This window comes from Polistes canadensis, unplaced genomic scaffold (genome assembly GCF_001313835.1).
Source record: "Polistes canadensis isolate GaletaPanama2010 unplaced genomic scaffold, ASM131383v1 scaffold_49, whole genome shotgun sequence".
In the NCBI taxonomy this organism is placed as follows: Eukaryota; Metazoa; Arthropoda; class Insecta; order Hymenoptera; family Vespidae; genus Polistes; species Polistes canadensis.
In genome coordinates, this window is record NW_014569596.1 from 726,909 (window position 1) to 751,752 (window position 24,844).

Sequence of the window (24,844 nt, forward strand, 5' to 3'; positions counted from 1 at the left end):
CTATGCAATAGGAAGATGACTATTGGGGTTAAAGTGGAAATGATTAAATAAATAACTAGGAAATTGTAGTATTGTTATATGAATTAATCATAGTGTTGCCTTATATTTATTAGAAATAATATTATGGTTTACTATTTATTAATAATTGGTAATTTTTTATTATTATTATTATCATTATTACTACTACCACCACCACTGTAGCCTATGTTAATGATAAGAAAGTATATACCTAATAATTTTATAGGAGATTATATATATATAAATTTGTTTCCAACGTAGATCATGATCTTTTTTTTTTCCAAAGCAAAGTTTATCTCGGAAAGAAATCGTTAGATAGAAAAAAGATTCATTACGTCACGCTTAAGAAAATGTTTAGTGAATCATGTTCCGCATTTAATCGATCGTAGTAAAATGTTAGGAGAGAGATTCTTCGCAATAACCACGTGTCACAGGGGAACGCTGGTTAAAGCATAGTTTAGAGTGCAGGAGGAGGCGAATAGATTTGTCTACTATTTTTACTCTTTCAATTGTCTCGTGTTTCTAATTGCTATTAGAGTCACCGATAGGATTCGTTCCTTCTTTCGTTCTAACTTCCGTATTTGTCTTCTTACCGTTTGTCGCCATTTTCTTTTCGTTCAACTGCGATACCTTCTAGAAATTGTTTGCAACTTCTCGTTTCTTTTTTATTGTCATTCTTCGTCAACTTTCAATAGAAATTTTGGTTTTTGCATTTTCCAATTATATCTATGTATTTATATACATAGATGCGAGTTTATACATATCGTATAAAAAAGAAATTGATACGCGATGAACGTTGCTTTATTATCGTTAAAAAGTAGTACTAAAGTAGATTTTTAAAATATCCATTAATGTTCTTTTCTTAAACGTGCAACAAGTTATTCTATTTTTGGACTTACAATACATTTTTTTCATATATAAATCAAAAGATAACTATAATTCTGCGCGTTCTTGTGAAATTTTTGTTTAATTATATCCAATTTGATTAATCACAACTTAGAACAATGAGCGGTGCTAAGGATCAAAAGATCAGTACAAAGATCGTCGTTTAGATCTTCGAGAAAGAAAGAATTTTCCGTTTCCAAGGACACTATTTTGCAGCTGCGACTAATTTTCCACATAGCGTTAATCCCATGTGCATTAGACATTATCACAATGGTCGCTTATATATCGCTGGAATCAACATTACGATAATTCGACCTCCATTTGTAATTCCCTGTGTTCACGTTCAAATGTAAAACCGCACGCAAGTCTTTCTATTTTCCTCAATAATAATGAAATGTAATTTAGTTTCTAAGCCGTTTTCAAGGTTTTCTATTTCTCCTTCTCTTTCTTTCTTTCTTTTCCTTTTTTTCCAGCAAAATGTATTTTATTAAGTCGTAAATAAAAATTAGAATCCCTTTCTCAGGGATGGTCGTCGTGAAGATAACGAGAATACGAAGTATCAAAGATCGTTCATAAACTCGATCTTTCCTTTAAAGTAGATGGTTTTCGAGACGCGTCATCGGTGATCCCGCTTGTCTGACAATCCCACCTTCGGGTTTTAAACTGCGTGGGGTGGCGATATGCCTAATTTGAACGATGCAGCAGCAGTAACAGCCTCTCACTTTCTATCGTTTGCGTTACTAAGGAGATAGTTGAGTTCATGGCAGACTCGAAAGAAATTTTGAATTCGCTTTTTTTTTATCGTTTATCAAAATTTGAAAAAAGAAAAAAATTTATATCTACGTACGGTTGTTCTCATTATCTTTCTCTCTCTCTCTCTCTCTCTCTCTCTCTCTTACTCTCTTTCTTTCTAACTCTATCTCGCAATACATCGAGCGTATTTTTAGCGTAGGTCTTCGCGTTAGGGCTATGACGAATCATTCCAAAATTAGAACTGTCACACGTTGGTAACCGAAGAAATCGTCTTTAAGTATAATTTAAAGCGTTTCGAAGGATAATTAAAGTGATTTCTGTCTCTATCTTTCTCTTTTCCTTTCTTTTGGTCAAGTGTTTTGATTAAACTCATGTTTTTGCAGACGATAATGTCTCTATAAAGAAAACAAGAGTTAGCCAGGAGACATTTGATCTGGCGTTTGTGTAGACACCTAATGAGGAGACTTCGTAGAGTCTTTCTTTCTCTTTCGAGTTTTCTTTTTCATTAGGAATTCGAAAATAAAGAGGTAAGATTTAACAAAGGACTCTTTATCTTTTTTCCTTTCTTTTTCTCTCTCCCTTGTGGATGATAAAACGCGTCTTGTTTCTGTAAGATGATCCTTTGTCGTGGTACGTTTATCTCGATGCAATATACCTGTTAAAAGATACGATACATGAAACAGTTCTGAGCGATAAGTGTTATCACGGTTCCCATATTGTGCTCGAGCAGATGTTATCGTTCGCTATGAATCGGCCTGCTGATGATAGTATAGTCTGTCTTCTCTTCCGTCAGCATTATTCTTGCCATGTCTTTCTCTTTCTCATGCTCCCACATATTTCCGATTATATGCAAATCGTTCCTTCTTCCTTCGTCGATACAACGTCCTATACAGTACTCCTACGAATACGCCCGTAAGTTTCCATTATAACTTGTCCTACCTTCTTAGCAAATCTGTCTTTAGATTTCCGATTGATTATTTTTGTTATCTTATTTTTAAAATCTTTCTCTTGTTATATTTATATTTTTTTCTTTATATTTCTTCCATCGTTTTCATTAGCGTTAAGATTATGTTCTTTTTATGCGAAAACGTGTAATATACATCTTTTGCTTTCCTCTCTCTCTCTCTCTCTCTACATATCTTTTTTACGCGTTGTAGTTTGATGTCGGATGCACAGCGTCTCGCTGTAAACGAGAGAAGAGATCCATTTGTATTCGCCCCTCGTTCAAGTAAAAGAGAAGGGAACACCAATAGTGGCTGTTGACGATGCGAAGTACCTACGAAAATCAAGAAACTGTAATGCAGCAGGAAGGGCTAGCTATATATCATATAAAGGGTGCTGTCTGCTGCACCCTGCTTATCCTTTGCAGTGGGTGCAATGAATAACGACGAACAGAATAGGGTGTCTGCCTTCTTCTTACCAGCAGTGACATCTGGTTCGCGTCCTTTTTGACGTAGAAAGCTTTGCAAACGTGATCGCGAATACCCCGAGATAATTTAAAGATTCTTCCGTGAGTAAATTTCATATAATATTCTTCCTTACAAGAGTAACGTTTGTTATCAATCATGATGAAGGTGTGTCTTGAAGAGGTGCTTGTTCGTTTAATCTTGATGAATAAAAGACGGGAAATAGTGTGAGAATTTGATTGGCTCACGACGTTTATATTAATATTATTCGACCTTAATAATCGAAGCATTAAACGCCGAGTTGAGAAAGACATGAATATCATTTTTAATATAGCTCGTTAATGTGTACTATATTCTCTTTTGATGTTCTCCATCCTTGATTTTCATTTAAAATATAGTCACTTTCGCAACTATGTTGGAACGATGTTCACCCTTCAAGTGCACGTATGCGCATACTTCATTTGCACCACGATCGTGCTGTTCTAATTGCGTCGGACGATCGCGATGCCTAACGAATATGTTAGGCGGAGAGATAAGAAACGGTGGATTGTCGTAATTACTCGGTGTCGCGACGAATAGAATTTCCGTAGTGCTCTACTTGAAACACTGTGCACGAGTGGTATCAGACAGAGAAGGAAGGCACTTAGAATACGTGCTTCTTTCATTCTTTTCACCGTGACTGGCTGTCCGACACGATGGAACTTTGCCATCAAAGAACACCACTGGAATCCAATGAAAAAACTTTGCGGTGAACGTAACGAGCCGAGTTACGTTGGTAGTTTCATGCTTTTTTATTATTATTATTTGATTTCTTCGTCAAATTGCGTCGACGGACTAAAAAAGAAAAGAAATGGATGACTCTGGTGTAGCTTTTAGAATCGTTTTTCTTACTATGAAAACAGCATGCATGTAGATTTCCCGGGAGTGAAGTCAAGGTCTACTTGATAACGTCACATTGAGAAACGACAAAGAAAGATGGAGAGAGAAAGAAATGGAAATAGAAATCTCTTTCTCATTCTCTTATTTTCTTTATTGTTATCTTTGCTCTTTTCGACAATTTTGATTAAAATCGGCATTGTGACTCGTGTAGATCTATTTTTCTCTTTCTCTTTTTTGCGTCATCGGATGAGTCAAAAGACATATGTCTAAAGAATTTATTCCACTAACGTTTATTCTGAAAATCTTAAAGAAAACTGAATCACTAGATGGTATGACAACAAATACAATTATACTCATTGATAAGAACCCTTTGTTTGAATTTTTGTATTGCTAAGAAAAGAGATATTCGAATAAAAGTGACAAATTTTCCAAAATAAAAATAATTATATTCGGTGAATGAAAGGAAGTAAACAAATATTTTTTGTACGATACACTGTGTCGCATTAGTTGATCTCGCGTTATCATAAATAGGCATAACAGTTAGTGAGAATAGATAAGTGAACTCGTATCAGTTATCAAGTATCGAAGGATGCGTACCAGCTAATTTAATCGATCTTGCATCAGTGATTTCGCCTACGTCTTCATTCGTCATCTTTTCTTGGCAACTAACTAAGTCGTCGATTTATATGATATATAACCCACAATATTTTATATTCGCGAAGAGAATCTTTAATATCTTTATTTAAATATACTTTATGGTTTTTGTTAATACTAACGTGCTATTTTTACATCGGACATTCTGTTTTCATCTTAAAACGCGTTAGGAGTTCTTGGACCTCCTTGTAATATTATTATTCTGAACGAGTCGAACGACTACTTTCTCGCGCAGAATCTAAAAATATATATCTTACATTAGTTTAAGAAACGGGAGATGTAGTTTTTATCTACGCCGTGAAAATGCTATTTCTCATCTTACAATATTGATAATCGTGAAAACCTGTTCGTCGATTGATTAATAACAATACATTTCTTATTAAAATGCAAACACTGGAATTAATTGAATGACGTAGCTATTATCGACTTAATTAAGCAGACTTAATTGATGATTTAACTTTATTCAAGGTACTTAGATCGAAACAGTAGGAGGGTGTACGCTTCATTTTCGTCTCGCATTTGAATTGTTAGTAACCGAAGCCTGACTACACGTCCGGTGGGAGTTCATTTCGTCTTCTTCTTCCTTCTTTTTTTTTCGATCGTAACGAACCGTAATGAAAACCTCTTTTACAGTCTAATCTGTTAGAAAATTTGGACAGAGGATGGAGTCATGTGGGACGATCGAGTCGTTTGGAGGATAATCAACTTTGAAAAATTATGCTCATGGGGTACTTCAAAATTTGTAAGGTTACTGTTTTAAGTGGTTGCAAAATTTTGTACTACACTCTTTGATCTTTATATCGCAGAGGTTGACTTTCTTTGACAGTAGGAAAAAGAGAAAAAAAAGGAAAAGAAAGAAGGAAGGAAGGAAAGAAAGAAAGAGAGAGAGAGTGAGAGCTGGCATATTTTCTTTTACATGCAGCAGGAACCTTTATAAACTCAACGGCGGCTGTGCATACGCTCATTAACGATATTAACGGAAGACGACTAGCAGACAACGCGTAGGTTGAAGACCTTTGCATCCTCCCTCTTTCCCTTCTCATAGCTTGCATACAACAACGAAGCACGTTCAACAACACACTACTTAGGTGCATTCTCCGACGTGGACCTGCACATTCTCGTTGCTGAGCACGTGAGCGCGTTCACTCGATCAAACGCGCTTTGCTATTCTTATCACATTGATTTTACTCGGTGCCCGCATTGTTACAGTTTCAACCACGAACTTTTTCATTCGCCCACGAAAAGCCTTTATCGTCTAACGTGAAAACGTGAGAAAAGGGCTAGTTTCAAACGTAAATTCTGACCTACATGTATAAAGAAATCTATTTACTTTTTCCCCTTTCGCGATCCTAAATAAAAGTCCCACGATTGAGATATGTATGTACGTAAGTACTTACTTACGTACCGTGACTTGAATGCTAATAAATCCACGATTTAACCTTATGTTAGTTAAATCTTTCGCGAAAGTAGTAACAAAGACGTGCACACGCATAGAGTTAAAGAAAATCGGTGGAAAATGTAGATTTGTCGGAAAGCCAATTCTCTTTCTTTGTTCGTTGAGAGAGAACCCGCAAGCGAGCGTGTCCATCCCGGCCAAAGTTTTCTTTCTTTTTTCTTTCTTTTTCTTTCTTTCTTTCTTTTTTATCTTCCCTCTCAACGCCCACGATCGTTATAAAATTGGTCGCCAAGAACCGGCCGCCCTAGTTCTCTCCTCGTGGAATTGCATCTCGACCGTTCATTCGCCCATCTCTTCGACCACCGTATTTATAGAGGCGAACGGCTAAGCTACCCTCTTCGGAGATCGTATTTTCTACGATCGCCTTTATTTCAGATAAAATAGATAAGCTCTCGCTTCGCGACGCTTGAGAACCGAAGGTTTGTACGAGCAAACGGGGAAAATACAAGTATACAAAGTAAAGAGGGTTTCTTTCCCTTGGGATCGGCGTTTTTCTTGGTGTTTTTCTTGGCGTTTTTCTTGGCTTACTATCATTAGTAGATAAGTTTTGTTTGATATAAAACTCACTCATTATATATATATATATACTTACACCATCTGCTTGTACCGATATCGATCTATTATCGATAACGTGCGATTTAATAAGAATTACCTTAAATGGAAGTAGATAAAACACGTTGTTATTACTTCAATAACATCATCGAACATACATTTCTTTTCTACAGGCAGATACTATTTTACGAGAGTCGGACCCATTCTACTACGTTCATTAATACGAACTAAAGCTCGATTACTACTGCGATACTATTACGTTAACTACAGGACCAAAATAACATTTAACGAAAGGGCACTACAACGACACGTTGATTGCTCAATTTTCATTCGTTTGGTATAGCTTCTAATAGATAACCCAGTGAACTGATTACCCACTTCAAATCATTCTCAGTTACGTTTAGTATTTAGTATTCGGGACGATTGTTTCGTGGACAGCAGATAAATAATGAAAACTTACGGTAAATTCAATGTCAATGGACTTCAAACGATTGTCGTTACTAAGATTTATATCTAATCGGAATTAAATCTACTAGTTATATTTTCGAGAGAACATTCATCGGATATGAGTTTACAATGAAAGACAACAATTTACGTCTGTATAGATATGCATATCATATAGTGATGCTAATGTTTTTTAACATGACCTAATATAGAGCAATACTGTATATGTGTGATAAGTACATTTTTAATTTATATATATTTATTTATATAAGCTGTTATCACACTAATACGAGTTGATAAAAAGACATTGAAAGAGGGAAAACGCGATCAAGTCAATGATTCAAGATTAAAGTGACTGTCTTTAAGACATTATCAGAGATCGTGACATTTATTTAGGATGATCGTCATCGTACGGTTGCCGAGAAAGAGAAGTCAGAATTTATTTACTAGTACCTACTTGAGCCTCATAACACTCGTGACTGTTCTATCTTAGATAATGAAAAATCAATAGGTCCTAGTATTTCATAGTTTCGTGTGCGTTAGTCGCAGTCACGTGTGCCTTGTTCGTGTTTCGTAACTTTATTCGGAATGCAGAAGCATGGAGAGTGCTTCCTCTTACTTCCTTTAACATAAAAATCTAACAGAGGAAAAAAAAAAAAGAAGAAATAAGATCGATGGTTATGATGCGATCATGGAATAGTTGTTACGGGTTTGTATTATACACGGTATCGCGATTAAAACTAATTAAAGCTCGAATGTTTAATGCATGCTTTTGCTCGTTTTAACAGATTTCACAATTCGCTTGGCTGTTTGTAATCCTTATAAATATTACTCCTGGTTTCTATTTTATTTGATTCTTTCTATCAAACACGGAAGTCGTTTCGGCGTGTTACGAATATAGAATATATTAACGTTCAGCAGTGTGTTAATAAACATTTGCACTCTCCTTTTGTATATAACACCATATTTTACATACATTCTATACTAACATTTCTATGCTATTCAACATGCGAAAAGGAGGAGACCAAAGCAAAACTTGAATCTAGGTTGCTGATCCCGTATTTTCTGATTATCCTCGTTACGTGCTGGTAAATCATAAAATAATTCTAAATTTATTGGTCGTTTTTGATATTATAGAAAATTATTGGGACTCGTAACGGTAGCAAATGCAATATTATTACGTTAGGGTTGTACAGTGTGGTACGAATAATTGCATTCTTTGCGGTTATATGCGCATTAGAATACATAGAATTTTCTAGAAGAGATCAGTGATTTGCATATGAAATAAGAGAAGACTTTGTCATACTTTAACGATAAATAACTTTTTTTTTGTCATTTCTACGCGTTACATTTATCGTCTTTATCATATAATCGTTATCGCTTTATCATATATTTATCGTATTTTATATTACTTACGTATTATTTTATTTATATTCGATTTCAAAAAGTCTCGGAACATATATATATATATATATATATATTTCTTTAACTGACTGTATGTAATTCCCATGCGGTTACAATGTATACGGAATACGTATGCGAATAACAACTTGGTAACATACATTCTGTTTTGCGGATAGCATTTTGCCAAGCCGATCGTATAGCTAGTTCTTCCCACTTATTCTTCTCAATTTCACGCGATCGGATCTCTTAGAAGGTGGAAGTTACATAACCGCGAACGTTCGCTTAACCATAGGTAATGATACATCGACTACGTTATCGGTAAGAGTCCAGGTGTAACACAATGGATCAGCAACAGCAGCAATTGGGTAAGAAACATCAAACAACGGCGAATTCACCGGAGGCGGCTATAGCTGGCGATGTCTTCGATCAATTCTGCAATGCCACTACCCTAAAATCTATACTCGGCCATTATCGAAATCTTTGCGAGTTGCTCAAGATCAAGCCGAATACGATAAGTCAATTTTATCCGAAATTGAAGTCGAAACTGCGATCGTGGAAGGCGCAAGCCTTGTGGAAGAAATTCGATCAAAGAGCCAATCACAAGTGCTACAATCGCGGAAAGGCATGTCCTAATGCGAGGGTGAGTTCAATCCTTTTCTAGCATCGGATATGGATTATGTGTTCTCTTCAAAGGGAAAGGAATAAATAGAATTATTTTTTTTTTCCCAGGTCTTGATCATAGGAGGTGGTCCTTGTGGGCTTCGATCCGCGATAGAGGCACAGTTGTTAGGTGCAAAGGTCGTGGTCATTGAGAAAAGAGATCGAATGTCTAGAAATAACGTTCTACACCTTTGGCCCTTCGTTATTCAAGATCTTCGTGGATTAGGTGCAAAGAAATTCTTTGGAAAATTTTGCGCTGGCTCGATCGATCATATCAGCATAAGACAGCTGCAGTGCATCTTACTCAAGGTCGCCCTTATTCTCGGCGTTGAGTTCCATGAGAGCGTCAGCTTCGAATCGTTGATACCACCACCGGATAATCAAGAGGAAGCCAGTAAGTACTTCCTTTCACTAGAGATATGATGATACTATTTTAATTGTAATTTAAAAACATTGTATTTTTCTCTATCTTTCTCTCTCTCTCAAAGCATATATATGACGCTTTCGAGATAATAAAATATGTTTTTATTCGTAACAATTAATAAGTTCATTGAAATTATCAAACCGACGGAGGATTAAAAGTTATCAAAGTGCATTTGTTATTCAAAGATGTCTGTTAGCCTCGGCTATAACATCATACGAATAGAAGGTGCATGTATTATATGTAGAGTACATAAGAAAGTCTAAATGCAATCGGAATAACATGTTTATTTAATGCGAAGTCGATGAACGAGTCATGTGCATTCTATAATTAATTTGATAATTCTTTGGATTTATTTTATCAAAGTTCAATTTGTTTTTGTACTCATTTGATTCATAGAGATCGGATGGAGAGCCAAGACCTCACCTGCCGATCATCCTGTATCGCAATACGAATTCGACGTGCTTATCGGTGCCGATGGAAAAAGAAATACTCTTGAAGGTTTTAAACGCAAGGAGTTTCGTGGGAAACTCGCTATTGCGATAACAGCTAATTTCATAAATAAAAGAACTGAAGCCGAAGCACGAGTTGAAGAAATCAGCGGTGTCGCCTTTATATTTAATCAAAAGTTTTTCAAGGAATTGTATCAAGAAACGGGTATCGATTTAGAGAACATTGTCTATTACAAGGACGATACGCATTACTTCGTCATGACCGCCAAGAAACACAGCTTGATCGATAAAGGTGTTATTCTTCAGGTGAAAATCACATGGTATCTGTAGCAAAATTATTGTCGATTAAAGGCTTTATTGCATAATTACGTTCGTTCGTTGAAAAAGATATTATAGAAATGAAGCGATACTTATTTCAAATTTGAAATGGCTCATTTTCAGGATCATGCTGATACTGCTAAGCTCTTGGCTAAGGAAAATGTAGACCGAGAAGCATTGATGTTATATGCTAGGGAAGCTGCGGAATTTTCGACGGAGTATCAAATGATGGACATGGAATTCGCCGTTAATCATTACGGTCAACCGGACGTGGCCATGTTCGATTTTACGTCAATGTACGCTGCAGAAAACGCAAGTCGTGTTTTAAATCGTAATGGGCATAGGTTACTCATGATTCTAGTCGGGGACAGTCTTCTTGAGGTATGCTGTATGTCAAACAAAATCTAAAAACGATTAGTTATTCCATTCGAAACTTCATTGATTGTTAGCTTTATTCTCTTTTATCTTTAGCTTTTCCAAATTTCAAATTAAAGTGGTTTATATTTATCGCATTACTCATAAGTCTTACAATTAAAACAAAATTTACGATCGTTTTAGCCATTTTGGCCAACCGGGTCTGGTTGTGCAAGAGGATTTCTTAGTTCACTCGATGCTTGTTGGGCAATAAAAGGATGGGGTACTTCCTTGACACCATTAGAAGTAATAGCTGAACGAGAATCGATATACAGACTTCTTGGTCAGACTACTCCAGAGAATTTAAATAGGGATTATGCCGCATACACTTTAGATCCTCATACAAGGTAGAAGTTTTTGTTTCTATCTACATTATATGTTATTTTAATGTTATTTTCTTTTTATATAGGTACCCGAATTTAAATTCTCATTCGGTTACTCCTGCACAAGTGCTGAGTTTGGTCGATACAGATGATCCAGAGATAATTAAACAACCAGCTGTACAGCCTGAAATTGACATCCCTAAGAAACGACGACGTCGTGGTAAAATTGAATTTAAAGATTACCTTTTAAATATCCGTAATAATAAAATAAGGTTGTTCTTTCATTCATATAGCTATTGGATGAGCATTTTCACTTGTTATAGATCTTAGAGCAGATTCTCAAGTGCATCCGGACGTATTGCTTCGTTGGTTACAAAAGCAGGTTGCTCTTTATGAAGGCATACATATAGAAGATATGGGTGCTTCTTTTAAAAGTGGTTTAGCTATCTGTGCCATTATACACAGATATCGACCTGACTTAATCGATTTTTATAGTTTACAAACAGCGGAAGCAACAACAAATAATCAGCTTGCTTTTGATATTTTAGAAAAGGAACTAGGCATACCTCCGGTAAGTGATGATTCAATAATTGAAGATGAGTAATTTATTTGAATATAATATTCATATTATGTTAATATATAATTTTTAGATAATGACAGGAGAAGAAATGTCTCAGTGCGATGTTCCTGATAAATTAGCTATGTTTTCTTATTTAACTCAAATATACGAAGCTTTCCGTAGAGAGATACCACATATAAAACATCCTAAATTGGTAAATAAAATTTACAAAAATATTATTATAATTAAATTATCGTTAAGTTTTTATTTGTTATTTTCATCTACGTTTTACGACGATTATAGGAATTAGACAATGAAGAAATATCATCGCATCTAATACTGAGCCATTTGACGGCCGAACAGAAAGCACAACTACTTGGACATATTGTCAAACAAGAAAGTGCATCGCGAGCAAGACATTCACGTATACGGCAATCAAGTGAAAATATACAGCAGCATGGAGATAAAAAAGGTGATACTATCAGCCGGCGGTCTAGGAAAAGACGAAGTATGGAGAAGATTGGTGCAACAGTGGTAAGAGATAAATATATATTATTCAAATAATGCTATGCTTTTACAATGTTTAAGATTTTAGTTATAACATTAGAATACGCGAGCTATTATTATAAACAGTTATTATACGCTCTTATAGTCACGGTGGCAGAAATTCGAAGATATAATACTTCATGGGCTATTCATATCTTTATTTATAATTATTGGACTTACGGTCACTGTGCTACGGGAAGAGGTTATTGCGTTCTGACTGTCATGCATGATCTGCCAAATATGAATGGAACGTTTGAAGATTATCGGTTACATACAAAATTTTTTATATATATTTGTATATATATTGAAACAATACAAATGCTATCTTCTCAAATATTTTAATTTATTTATAAAATGCGCGTAGAAAATATTACGAAAAAAAATTCGTAATTGTTGACAATAGTAAAATATGCTTCTTTGCATGTAAAAGAAAGAGAGATAAATATGCTTAATATATTTAAATCTTAGTAAGCTTTACTGTAAAAAAAGATGGTCTTTTTTTTTTTTTTCTTATATATATATATAGTAACAACATGAATATATTTGTAACATATTATTACATAATATGCAAAACACAATGCAAAATATTGAAGACAGATTGAATTTGTCAAAAATAAGTAGTTTATTTTGATTAAGTTAACACATACTATACATTTTAAAAACTAATGTGAAGGAGGAAAGGCTGAAAAGACTCGATGAAATAGAAAAGAATCGTGTCGAACATATGAAGAGGCGGCAATTCTTACGAAAAATGGCAACACAACAATTCTACAAAAGTATGCAGATGCTGCAAGCAAATGCAAAACGGGAAAGAGATGAGCCTTTTGAGGATTACTCGATATTCTTATATCGTCAGACTGCTCCAGATTTCAAGGATAGAGTGAAAGATCTGGAGCAGAAAATCTTGCATCCAGTAAGCTAGATACTGTGTTATGTGAGACAATTACTTACGTTTTTGAAAGAAACGTTAATTTTCTGGTGTTTGGCTCTAAAGTGTTGTCTTACAATTGCTTTATCATAAAATTTTGCTGTCAATTTCTAACCACTATCAATGATGCAAACTTTCTTCTAAAAATAAATATGGAATGATACTATGCCACGAAACAAGAATTTAACAATTGCTTTGAAAATAAAAGATGAATGCAGGCTACAAAATAATTATTACATACAAAAACATTTACTGATATTACGTATGTGTGAGCATTGTTAGGAATCATAATGGTAACATTTAGAAACCAATTAATACAGTACTTGAAAACTGTAAAAAATGATTGTTACTTGTATAACAACTACTCATGGAATGTTTTAAATTTAATCTTTATTTTTTTCAATACAAATAAAAAATATTATTATTATTGTTATGATATATGTACTCGCGATTTTTAATAATTGGCTTCTAAATTTTCAATTTATATAATATTTACAATAATGTAATAATGCGCTCTTTATCACTGCTTGAGAAGCTCAAGATTTCTATTTATGTTGCATGTATAATTTCTATTTTTTATATTTTTTTCTATTTATTTGTTATGTTTTGTTTTTAGTATTTTGTTTTATTTGTTTTTAATATGCTAGTATTATTAATTTAAAATTATGTATTTTACATTTTTCACAGGACAGAGAATCTAAGTTACATGCCTGTCATCATAGGTATGGAATAGATGAAGAATTTTCTGGACGAATAAAAAATATTGAACACAAATTGAAGGGTTCTGGATTGCCAGAAAAAAAACCGAGAGATCTTCTACGTGCTATTGGTTGGTTATTTTATAATTTTATAAATTATACATTTTACATTTAAAAAATAATAACTATATATATTTATGTATAATATATTAAGGTAAGATTGAAAAAACCGATTGGAATATTAAGGAAATAGAAAGAAAAATAGAAGAAAACAAAATGGGCCATGGAGTACGACATGACAAAGTAGAACGAGTGCCGAAATGGAGTCGAGAACAGGTTGGCTAGAAATAATATTACATTATGTAAAAATTAATATCTTTCAGATCTCTATATGCTTTATTCAGTTTTTAGCTCGACAAATTAAAATGGAGAAGAAGGGGCATGATGCAAAAGACGTAGATAGTAAGTATGCGGAAATTGACAATACCCTTAAAAATATTGACAAGAAGATTAAAGAGGGTAATGTACTCGGCCACAATAAAGTCTCAGCTATGGCTGAGCAATTTTCAAGTAAAACGCAGGATACAGAACTCAAAGTGCAGAAATCGGTAAATATTATATTTTGTCAGTTTATAGCCTCTTTTATATGTGTAAATAGTTTATGTATACTTAATATTATGGATAACAGATTTGTAGACACGTTGTGTTTAGAAAATACATAATTTTTTATATTAAAACTATTTATTTGTGTTTAATAATTTGAATGTATTTTTCAGAATACTAAAACACCACTGACGTTACCTGCACAAGGAGGTTCAGAAATGTGTCATTTTTGTAATAAGAGGGTTTATTTGATGGAAAGGTTGAGTGCAGAGGGCAAATATTTTCATAGAGGTTGTTTCCGTTGTGAATATTGTTCAACTTCATTAAGAATAGGTTAATATTGCTTCCTTATTAAGCAGTTCTTCTGAATGTTATGAATACAAAAGAAAATATTAAAGTATAATGTATATAAAAAGTAAATATAAAGTAAATATAAAGTATAATGTTTTTCAATTATAGGAAATCATACATATGACAGACTGAAGAATGGTGGACGATTCTATTGCACACAACATTTTGGTCTTCCAGGTACTATGAAAGGTAGAATTGAAAAGAAGAAATCTACAGTAAATAAAGAAAATGTAGCACATACGTCTACTGATGCAATAATTCCAGAAAAGGTAAATTTTATATTATTCAAATTATAATTATGATTCAGGTAATGATGTATACATTTTATATTCATATTTCAAATTGCTTTACAATTAGATTAATATACAAACGGAAGGAGTAGTCGTAGGACTTGACTTGCTTGATCGCGGTCAAACGCCAGAAAGAATTGAATTTGAAAATTTAGCTAGAATATCAGATACAGAAGAAGCTCACAGTCAAATGGACGAAGACGAATGGACGGATAGAAATTTTGGTGCTTCTGCCGCAGAGATGGGTTCCAGTGATGATATTTCTGATATGAGGTAAATTTATAAAGGCTTAACAGAAAGTTTATAAATATTAAATAATATTTTATTTTCATCTAAAATATAATTTTTAAATTATATTGTTCTTATCATTTAATTTATGTTCTCAGTGATTCGGATGACGATAATGAAGTTTTTGAAGAAGCAATAGACCAGCCATTGACCACAGAGGGGACTTTAGAATTAGCTAAAAATTGGACTCTTCGTTATTCCAATTCTCAAAACGCAACAGGACAATCTGATACAGGAAGTAACGAATATGAAGATTCTAGTGATGAATATACTAGTGAAGGTATTATAATTATATAAACTAATTATACGTAAGGAACTTTAACTAGTTAATTATATTCTTTAAAATTTTCGAAAAAATTTTTTATTTAATTGTATGTAATAATGTAGATTTTATTTAATTTTATATATAGAATTGTATATTTTAATTAAATTGTACAGAAGACGAAAGCAGTACTGCGACAGAAGATGAAGATGATGCACGCGCTCGGGAATTACGAAAGCAGGAGGTCTGGTTGCCAGTTCCTCCAATGAGTTCTGACACAGATACCGGTTCAGAAACAGAGGTGAAAATTTGTCAAGACTCTATAAGTACAGTAAATCAAGATTTGTCTATATTTCCTGAATCCACTTTTATACATGACCCTAATATCACATCGCCCTCTATAACAAATATACAAAGTAATCAAATAGAATCTCTTAAAAATGATATTATTGGAAGTAATATTGATAAAATTGAGCACAGTAAAATCAATACAGTAGAACCTTCCATGACAATAATAGATGGATCAGTTGAAAAAAGTGTAAGTGATAATGACATAAACATAACTAATCAGACAATATATTCTCATATGTCTATTGATAAAGATCTCACTAATGATAATGAAGTATTATATAGTAATAGTAATAACACTAATATGAATGAGAAAATTACAGATCTTACTATCACAAATAAATCAAAAATTATAGATCTTTCAAACGAATCTCTCACTAGCCAATCTTTAAGTACAACAGAATCGACTCACAAGCGTTCTGTAAGTAGTGATGAAAATTTACCAGACTTAATTGCTTCTTCCCCTAAATTAAACAGGCAGTCGTCATCATGTTCATTATCTGAAATTGGCGAATTAACTCAAGAAATATTTAAAGATGCATTGATGGATGTTGATGATGATAATTTTATTATGAGAGATTACAATGATCATAAATCTGAATTACCAAAACAAGATTTAATTCAAACAGAAATAAGTGATACTAATAGTATTAAACAAAATTCATTAAATTTATCTGTAAATAAAACTGAAGATGTCATATGTCCAATAGTCACAGTGACATCACCTTCTCCTACAAATGAAATATCACTTGAAAAGCTCTCCGCTGATTCAACAAAATTAACAATACCTAAAGAAAAAATCAAACGTCCAACATCTGAACATAAAAATACTGCTTTTGATAATTTAAAATATGATTTAAGACAAAGAAGAATGAAACATGCAACAAAATTACCAGAACTACGACCATTGTCTGTTGAAAACGCGCGATTTCAAATGAATAAATATTTTCAGGGCAATATAAATACTAATACGAATTTCAACGAAAAAATTACAGAACAAATCGCTCACGATGGAAATATTGCTGATATAAATGATCAAATGTTGGACATTAAGCCTAAATTATCTGATAAAGTTGATACAAAAAATATAATTAAATATTTTCAGATAACGAAAAATAGTACTAATAACAATAATGAAAACCAAATAAATAATTCTGTTATAGTAAATACAAAAATAGATAATGACGTGAACATTAAAGATATTAAGGAGGAAGATAATTTTAATATTAATACTAGTGTTAAAGAACTTTCTTTAATTGATGAACAAATTGAAATTAGTGCTCTAGAAGATTATCTTTTCAATGATAAGAACTTGCAATCAACAGTTAAAGAAGAGATAGAAAAAATATCTACTAATAATGATTCCTTCAAATCTTCTACAAATTTTTTGTCTGAATCTTTAAATATAGAAAATATTCCTATAATAAATAAATCCATAGATCAAAATATACAAAAAGATGATGCTTTTATCATAAATTCTAATTGTCATAGTAATAATCTTCCTGCATCTGAAAATAAAAATATTACAGAAAGTTTGAGTACAGAAATATGTAATAATGAAATAGATCCACTTCTAAAATTAAATAAAATTAAAATATCCAATAATACAGATATGTCTAGCCATTTAGAAGAAATACCGAAACGGCCAGAAAGAAAATATTCAAGTCATTCAAATAATAATTTATCAAATAATAATATTCTTAAAACTGAATCTACTTACACTCCAGAAGTTCCAATAAGAAATAAAAATACTAAAGCTAAAATATCAATTGCAAAAGAAACTACAACACTACCGAACATGGAAGCAAAATCTTCTAAATTAGATAATCCGATTTCATCTTCCAATAATAAAGAAACAACCATACAACGCGGTAATTCTGATATAAAAAAAAGTAATGTCCAAAAAAGTATTAATAGAACAGAACAAATTCCTGTGCCAGGATCCAATGTAAATTTAAAAGAAAGGAGTTATCCTTCTGATAGTCAATCCTTGTTAAAAAGAACTTTCTTACATGAGTCTACAAAATCTGTTTGTTCCTCAAAAAGTGATAAAACTAAAAAAGATAAATGTATAATTTCGTAAAGTATATTAATTAATTAGTTTTTAAGTATATAGAAGATATGAGTGAATTGTGTGTTATAAAAAATAATTTTGGCACTTGACTGTGTCAAGGACATATATTTTGCAACTTATAATAATTATTAAAGCGTATTGTGAGATGTGTTAATAAAGTACATGAAAACAAGATAATACTTGGCTGATGGTGATACATATCATAAGACCTGAAGCCTTTGAAAGTAAGGTAACAAATTTCTATATATGTGAATGGCGTGGCATTAAACTAATGTAAATTAACAGATATTGAAACTAATTAATCGTTTGTGCTTGTGCAATATAACTAAAACCAAAGATTTTGCTCGCCAGGTTATTGATATATTTACAATTACCACCAGCCATTACTTTATTAAAAATCTCACTGCTTTATTTTAAATAATAGTTCTAATACATTAAAATTAGAAATACTAAAGTTATTACACAGATACAAAAAAATACAGGGTCATATATTGTTTTCCCTTTATGGCTACTTTTAATAAGTACTAGTAGTTTTCTTCTGTTATACTAATATGCTAAATGATTTTTAGATATTACTATATAATACAGCATTTTTATATAATATTATAATAAGTATTAATTTTTGCAGGTTGCTTCCGACGATGGATCGACAGAAGAAAGCGAAGAAAATTCAGCCACAGAAATATCTACAGATTCTGAATTTGAACACGATGGAGTTACACCAACGCAACATGAAATTCCAGAAATTACAATAAATGATGCATACGTTCGGAAGACCAGGGGTAATTATGTGGAGCCTAAGAAAGTACAAGTGAAAAGTAAAATAATATCATCGATTAATGGAAAATTTAAACAAGAAAACGAAACAGAAGGTAAAGTTGAATTGAGAAATTTAACTCCTACAAAAAAAACAATACAACAAGAAATTAAAACTGAATCAAAATCTCCAATGCTTGGATCTAGTTTCAACACAAACAATCTGTCACCATTAGTTAATCCACGGAAAGGTGACTACCTGTTAAATCGCACGCATTCTACAGAGGGAATTGCATCTAAATTGTCTTTAGAACTCAAAAAAAGATATTTGCTAGGTGGACCAGCTCTTGCTGGCTCCGTTATGAAGTCGGGTTCTACTTCAAATGTAGATACAAAATTAAGAAGTCTCACAGATGCTATTTCTCAGCATCAGAAACTTTTAAATCCAGCTCCTGAACCAAGTCCAACAATGCAAGCATTTTTACAAGGCACAAGCAAGTTGCACTTAAGTAATACTCAACTTTCTCCATTATCACCTACTATGTTATTTTCCGGTCAATCTGTCAGGCCACTATCAGTTAATCTAGTTTCAAAAATTAATCTAAACAATACTACTAACGAAAATAAAGCTACTAGTGGAATATCAGATGAATCTAAGATACATCTTCCAGATTTGGTAACAGAAACAAGTATTTTAAAATCTAGGACTGCTCCGAACGTTAGTGAATCTATGAAAGATATTGAAACAAAACAAACTGAAGAAAAAATTTCTCCCAATAAAACTAATGATACTAATACAAAATCTTTGATATCAGAGAATGTTAATATCCAAAATACAGAGAAAACTGTTCCTACGGGTTTAGATGAAAATATTAGTTGCCGGCCTCGTAGTCCATTACATGAAACATCAATTATTGTTCCTGAAGTACATTGGGCTAAAAACAAAGAAGAGCTGAAAGAAGCGGACAGTTCGGAAGATTCAGAAATCGATAGCGATTCTTTATCTTTAAGTGATGTTGAAATAGAGGAAGATAATAAGCGAGAACAACTACTTACTACAAACTTATCTCCACCAAGGCTTCAAATTCATAGCACAGATGGAGATCTTTTATTGGATGAAGGTATTGATAAGAATAAAATATTAGATATCTGTTCAACATTTGAACCAGATTCTATTGAATGTTCATTCTTACGAGATGAGCAACCAAATAATGAACAAATTGCTGCACACTTAGTACAATCATCTTTAAATAATGAAAAATTAATTGAAGTTTTAAATAATAAAATAGAGGAATGTGATCTACATGATAATAATAAACAAAGAAGTATAAGCAGTTGTAGTAGTTCCGCATCAGTAGCATCTGCTATATCTAATAAACAAGATGATTCAGAGGAAAACGACGTAACTACGACAGCTGCTCTTACTGAAACAGAATTTTCAGAATGGGCTCGTGATGGTCAAGATTTAGTTTCTTACGATTTACAAGATACTGATTTTGATATAAATCCTGAATTTGTAACTAAAAGAAAAACTTCAAATCTATTCCATGGAAAATCATCTGTGTGTAATTCAATGATGAAAAGAGAAAATCCAGATGATACACAAGCATATACTTACAGATCAGAAAGAAGAACAGAATTTTTATCTAATAATACTTCCGAACTTCTTGCTAATGGAGAGGACATTGATTATATGGATACAGATAATGAATCTCTTTTAGACGATAGTTTGCAAGATGCGACTAATATGGCATTACTTAAGAACAGAGGATATGTTGAATTTGTAAATATTAAAACCATTACTTCCTTAAGAAGTAATATGACAAACGATGCGCCAATAGCAACATTAGAATGTGAAAACGATATTTGTTCAGAAGAGGAAATCCTTAATAATGAGAATATCATTGAAATCAACCCTGTAACTATGGATGATGTTATGAATAAATTAAATGGTGCTACAAATTCTGTGGATACTAAACGTCAAGAAAGTTCAATATTTAATAATGCAGAGTCAAAAACTGTCCAAGAGGCACAAACTATTTCAGAAACAATTAACAATGATTCATTGCAATCTATGGATGAAGATAGTCTGTTAATAGTTGAACCTGCTGAAGATACAACTACCAGTGAAGTCATTACAATTCTTGCTAGCCCTGTTAATCCACAAAAATCCATTGTGCCTAAAGAAGAGGTACATGAGCAAATACAACAAGGAAAAACGCTCGCAGACTCAAGTAACCCAGATTATTTGGAATATGTAAAACGTCTCCAATCAAGAATTGCCGAATTTAGTAATGCTAAAGATTCGATAGATGTCCGAAAATCTAAAAGAAAGAATTCTAAAAACTTGGTAGCACAAACTCGAACAGCGGAATTAATAGCAGAAGAGATTAGAAATCAAGAGTCATTTAATAATAATAATCTTAATTCTCCGGCCACTTCTCGTAAATTAGAAGAAATTACAAGAGAAAGATCTAAGCAAAAAAATGTTATTGAAGATTTATTAATGGATAAATTGGTTGCACATAAACAAAAGTCTGCAGAAAAGAAAGCCAGGAGAGCGGCAAGGGCTTCTTCTTTTAGTTCTATATTATCTCCAGCGAAACTTTCGACTAACACTGCTGCTACTACTACTACCGCTGCTGCTATAGCTGATAATATATCTGCAACTAAATTCGTGCCAACATCTTTAGAAACACAAATTAGTAATACCACTCATAATATGACGTTTGCTGATGCAAAAAAACTATTGCAGGCAGAGCAATCACTGCCTCTCGATTCTAGTGTATCTCAGCAAACAGAAAACAATGAAAGTACTTCTTATACAAAAACAACAAATCAAATAGAACAATCTGAAGTGGATAAAGATTTTAAAACTCCTATTGCACCACCTAGATTCAAACATGAAGAGACCAAAAGAACAACTGAAAAAGCACGACAAGATGCGAGAGAAAGAGCTAGGTTGAAAAGTGATGAAGATCTAGGATTAAGTCCTGAGGATAAAATCAAGGAATTAAAAATGAAGTTTGCACGTCGACAACATTCGGTCGAAGAAAGAAGAAAAACAGAAGATACGGCATCACCTGAAATTAAAAGCAGATCTTTTAGCTTCACTATAAATAAACCAGGATTGAAGCTTCAGACGAGTAAAAGTACAGATAATATGAAAGCAATAACAAAAAAAATGAATCTTAAAGATGTATCTACCATAAGTGCAAAATCAATGGACGAATTATCAAAACAAACAAATTCACCAAATTCTGATAACGTAACCAGTGGAATAAAAGGAGATGCGAAAAAAGCGAAGGATCCAGAAAGACGGAAAAGTATTATTCAGGCAGTTTCTGACTTCTTCTTCAAAAAGGAACCGTCGGTCTCTCCACAAAAGGACAAGCTATCGATGTTCCGCCTTTCATCAAAATCTAAAGGCAAAGTAAGTGAAGGCAAATTTTGATGTCACCTTACGTTGAAAGTGACGCGTATGTTTCTGTATTCATTTCTAACTGGTTCGTCTTAAAATGTTTCAGTTATATAAATCATATTCGGATGGGTCAGATGTAAGCAACTAAGTCATTGATATTAACTTTTGCCATATTAGTTTACTTGTGCCAGTATTTGTATTAGCTATTGCATATCATGCAGGTACCACGATTTTATTTTCGTTTGCTGTATACTTTTTTGAATGCTTAACAAATTTTATATGTACGCCATGTCCGATTGTAGTTTCTAGTAAATGTTGTGCCCTTGCACTGTAGTAATGACTTTTTAAGCAAATGACAATAGTTGTATTAGCATTTTATTTGAAAAAATCATGCTTTTTTTGGAGAGTGATTTTATTTCAGTATCTGCTTTTAAACCATGTATATAGTGTATATTAAAAATATACTCTGACATTTATATAAAGTTAAAATAAATATCTTATCAAATTCAAATAAATCATTCGCATATATTTTTTTCAGATTGATAAAGTGGATTCTACAAAATTAAAGACACGGCCCAAGAGTGTTTGTGAAAGTATGCTTATAGGAAACTACCTCAATGAAAATCCTCCAGCTATTCCTCCACCACCTCAAGATTATATCAATGTTACAGCACACATTTCAGGTAAACTAGTTAACAAATTGTTAATTTTAAAACATTGTAATATTATGATTTATTAGAATATATAAAAAAAAATTATTTTCATGTCAGATGATAGTTTATCAGAAGATGATACAAAGACTGCTGCTTTATCTACGTCCCAAGTGCAAAAAGCTACTGTTACGGAAGGATCTTGTAATAGTATTTCACGTAAAACAAAAACAATGAGAAAATTAACGCGACAAGCACAATTGAAACGGTATGTAAGTGGAGAAATATTTTATGAATATGGTGTCATAAGAAAATAAATGTAATATGTTTGGCTTGTAGATTGAGAATGGCACAGGAAATACAAAGAAAATTAGAGGAAACAGAAGTAAAGCAAAGAGAGTTAGAAAGTCGGGGTGTCAGTGTTGAAAAAGCACTTCGTGGAGAAGGAGGTGTGTATTTATTTATTTTATGATAAGTAAAAATATACCTTTGTAAAATTGATCTGATTAATTTTCACCTGTCATCATCTGAAAAACAATTTATATACATCTTAAAAAGAGATCTTTTAATTAAATGATGTGTTTAGATTGTTCAGATAGAGAAGAAGCAGATTTATTAAGGGAATGGTTTGACTTGATGAAAGAACGTACAGAACTACGCAGATATGAAAAAGAACTTCTGGTACGTGCACAAGAAGTACAATTGGAAGATCGTCACGAAAGATTGCAGCAAGAGTTACGTGAACGTTTAGCTGATGATGGTAAACATTTTTTTAGAATTTAATTAAAATTATTTTTTTTTTTATTGTATAAAACTTATATTTGGGTGTTGTTAGATGAAAAAAAGACTAGCGCTGATGTTGAAAAGGAAGGAGAAATATTGACCGAAATGTTAGAAATTGTTGAAAAACGAGATACTCTTATAGCTCTATTAGAAGAAGAACGACAGAGGTATTGTAAATTATATTCCATTGTGGTCGATTTTCTAAAAGAATATATATATATGAATTTTTATTAACATTAAATATATGTATATTTATATCTTTTTTTTCAGGTATCAGGATGAAGATCGTGATCTTGAAGCTCAGATGTTGGCTAAGGGCCTCAGATTAATACCAATGAAAAAAGTGGGTTCTAAATATTCAGTTTAATGTAGGAATTGCACTCTGTATACAGATTCTGCTTTACTTTTTTATAAATTAAATTTAATTGAAAAATGTATTATAACATATTGTAGGTAACTTATAAATATGGACAGTCAAATATTATTTTATTTTTGCTTAAATATTTTTCATTTTAAATTCAATGCAGATACTCTTTAAACGCATTGCATATTCTTCAAGTATTCATAAAAAATAGTATTTTACACTAATGATACGCTTAATATGCAATTAGTACATAGTGATATCAAATAATTGAAATTTTCTAAGATTAAGGTTTGGTTCTCTCCTCTTCGATAAAAAAAAAAAAAATAAAAGAAATGTTGTATGTTACAAATAATACACAAGTGCAATGAAATATAAATGAGATTCTCTGAAATATATTAAATATAATTCGGCACACTTGAAATTAGAATTATCAAGCGCTACTCAATGAAAGAGACCATAATGTGTACCAAGAAGTGTGTATGTATGAGCATAAACAGAGAGCTCTGTATAAAAGTCTCAGGGCATACTTCATAGAAAACAAAGTTTGGTGTATACATAAAATATCTTCGAATATAATTCATTATAAAAATATCTTATTCTTTTATAAAAAAAAATGATTGGGATATATCAGTCACAGACATATATTTAATAACTACAAACAAGTAACAAATAACATATTTTTCAAGAAATATATGAAAAAAATTAGTAGCAATTATACAACACAGATTGGTTGTGCTACAATTCGTAAATGTGATGAATTAATAATATAAATTAATTTCATACTATAAATTACAATTAAATTAACTTCGTGTGTTCAAAGGCCTAATTTTAGAAGTATGTAAATGACAGATAATTACTTAATTTGTAACTTCCAATTTTAATTA

At 32.4% G+C, this 24,844-nt stretch overlaps 1 protein-coding gene across 6 annotated transcripts in view; it reads left to right on the plus strand.

Moving 5' to 3' along the window:
* LOC106785377 (protein-methionine sulfoxide oxidase Mical) overlaps positions 1 to 24,269 on the plus strand; it is a 27,313-nt gene extending 3,044 nt beyond the window's left edge. For 2 of the 6 annotated variants that reach the window (XM_014745774.1, XM_014745776.1), the window contains exons 2-27: positions 8,744 to 9,091; positions 9,181 to 9,505; positions 9,932 to 10,290; positions 10,426 to 10,683; positions 10,861 to 11,063; positions 11,126 to 11,259; positions 11,363 to 11,610; positions 11,690 to 11,812; positions 11,902 to 12,132; positions 12,818 to 13,057; positions 13,760 to 13,901; positions 13,985 to 14,106; positions 14,175 to 14,378; positions 14,547 to 14,706; positions 14,833 to 14,993; positions 15,082 to 15,287; positions 15,401 to 15,582; positions 15,741 to 15,865; positions 18,615 to 22,175; positions 22,270 to 22,299; positions 22,702 to 22,846; positions 22,934 to 23,081; positions 23,153 to 23,262; positions 23,400 to 23,573; positions 23,649 to 23,763; positions 23,867 to 24,269. In XM_014745774.1, coding sequence (XP_014601260.1) covers positions 8,792 to 9,091; positions 9,181 to 9,505; positions 9,932 to 10,290; positions 10,426 to 10,683; positions 10,861 to 11,063; positions 11,126 to 11,259; positions 11,363 to 11,610; positions 11,690 to 11,812; positions 11,902 to 12,132; positions 12,818 to 13,057; positions 13,760 to 13,901; positions 13,985 to 14,106; positions 14,175 to 14,378; positions 14,547 to 14,706; positions 14,833 to 14,993; positions 15,082 to 15,287; positions 15,401 to 15,582; positions 15,741 to 15,865; positions 18,615 to 22,175; positions 22,270 to 22,299; positions 22,702 to 22,846; positions 22,934 to 23,081; positions 23,153 to 23,262; positions 23,400 to 23,573; positions 23,649 to 23,763; positions 23,867 to 23,963 — 8,103 coding nt within the window. In that variant the 5' untranslated portion in view covers positions 8,744 to 8,791 and the 3' untranslated portion in view covers positions 23,964 to 24,269. Of the gene's footprint in view, positions 1 to 2,813; positions 3,167 to 8,743; positions 9,092 to 9,180; positions 9,506 to 9,931; positions 10,291 to 10,425; positions 10,684 to 10,860; positions 11,064 to 11,125; positions 11,260 to 11,362; positions 11,611 to 11,689; positions 11,813 to 11,901; positions 12,133 to 12,817; positions 13,058 to 13,759; positions 13,902 to 13,984; positions 14,107 to 14,174; positions 14,379 to 14,546; positions 14,707 to 14,832; positions 14,994 to 15,081; positions 15,288 to 15,400; positions 15,583 to 15,740; positions 15,866 to 18,614; positions 22,176 to 22,269; positions 22,385 to 22,701; positions 22,847 to 22,933; positions 23,082 to 23,152; positions 23,263 to 23,399; positions 23,574 to 23,648; positions 23,764 to 23,866 lie in introns of those variants that run through there. The other 4 variants (XM_014745775.1, XM_014745778.1, XM_014745779.1 and 1 more) reach the window with 4 other exon arrangements.
* Positions 24,270 to 24,844: the final 575 nt, after the last annotated feature.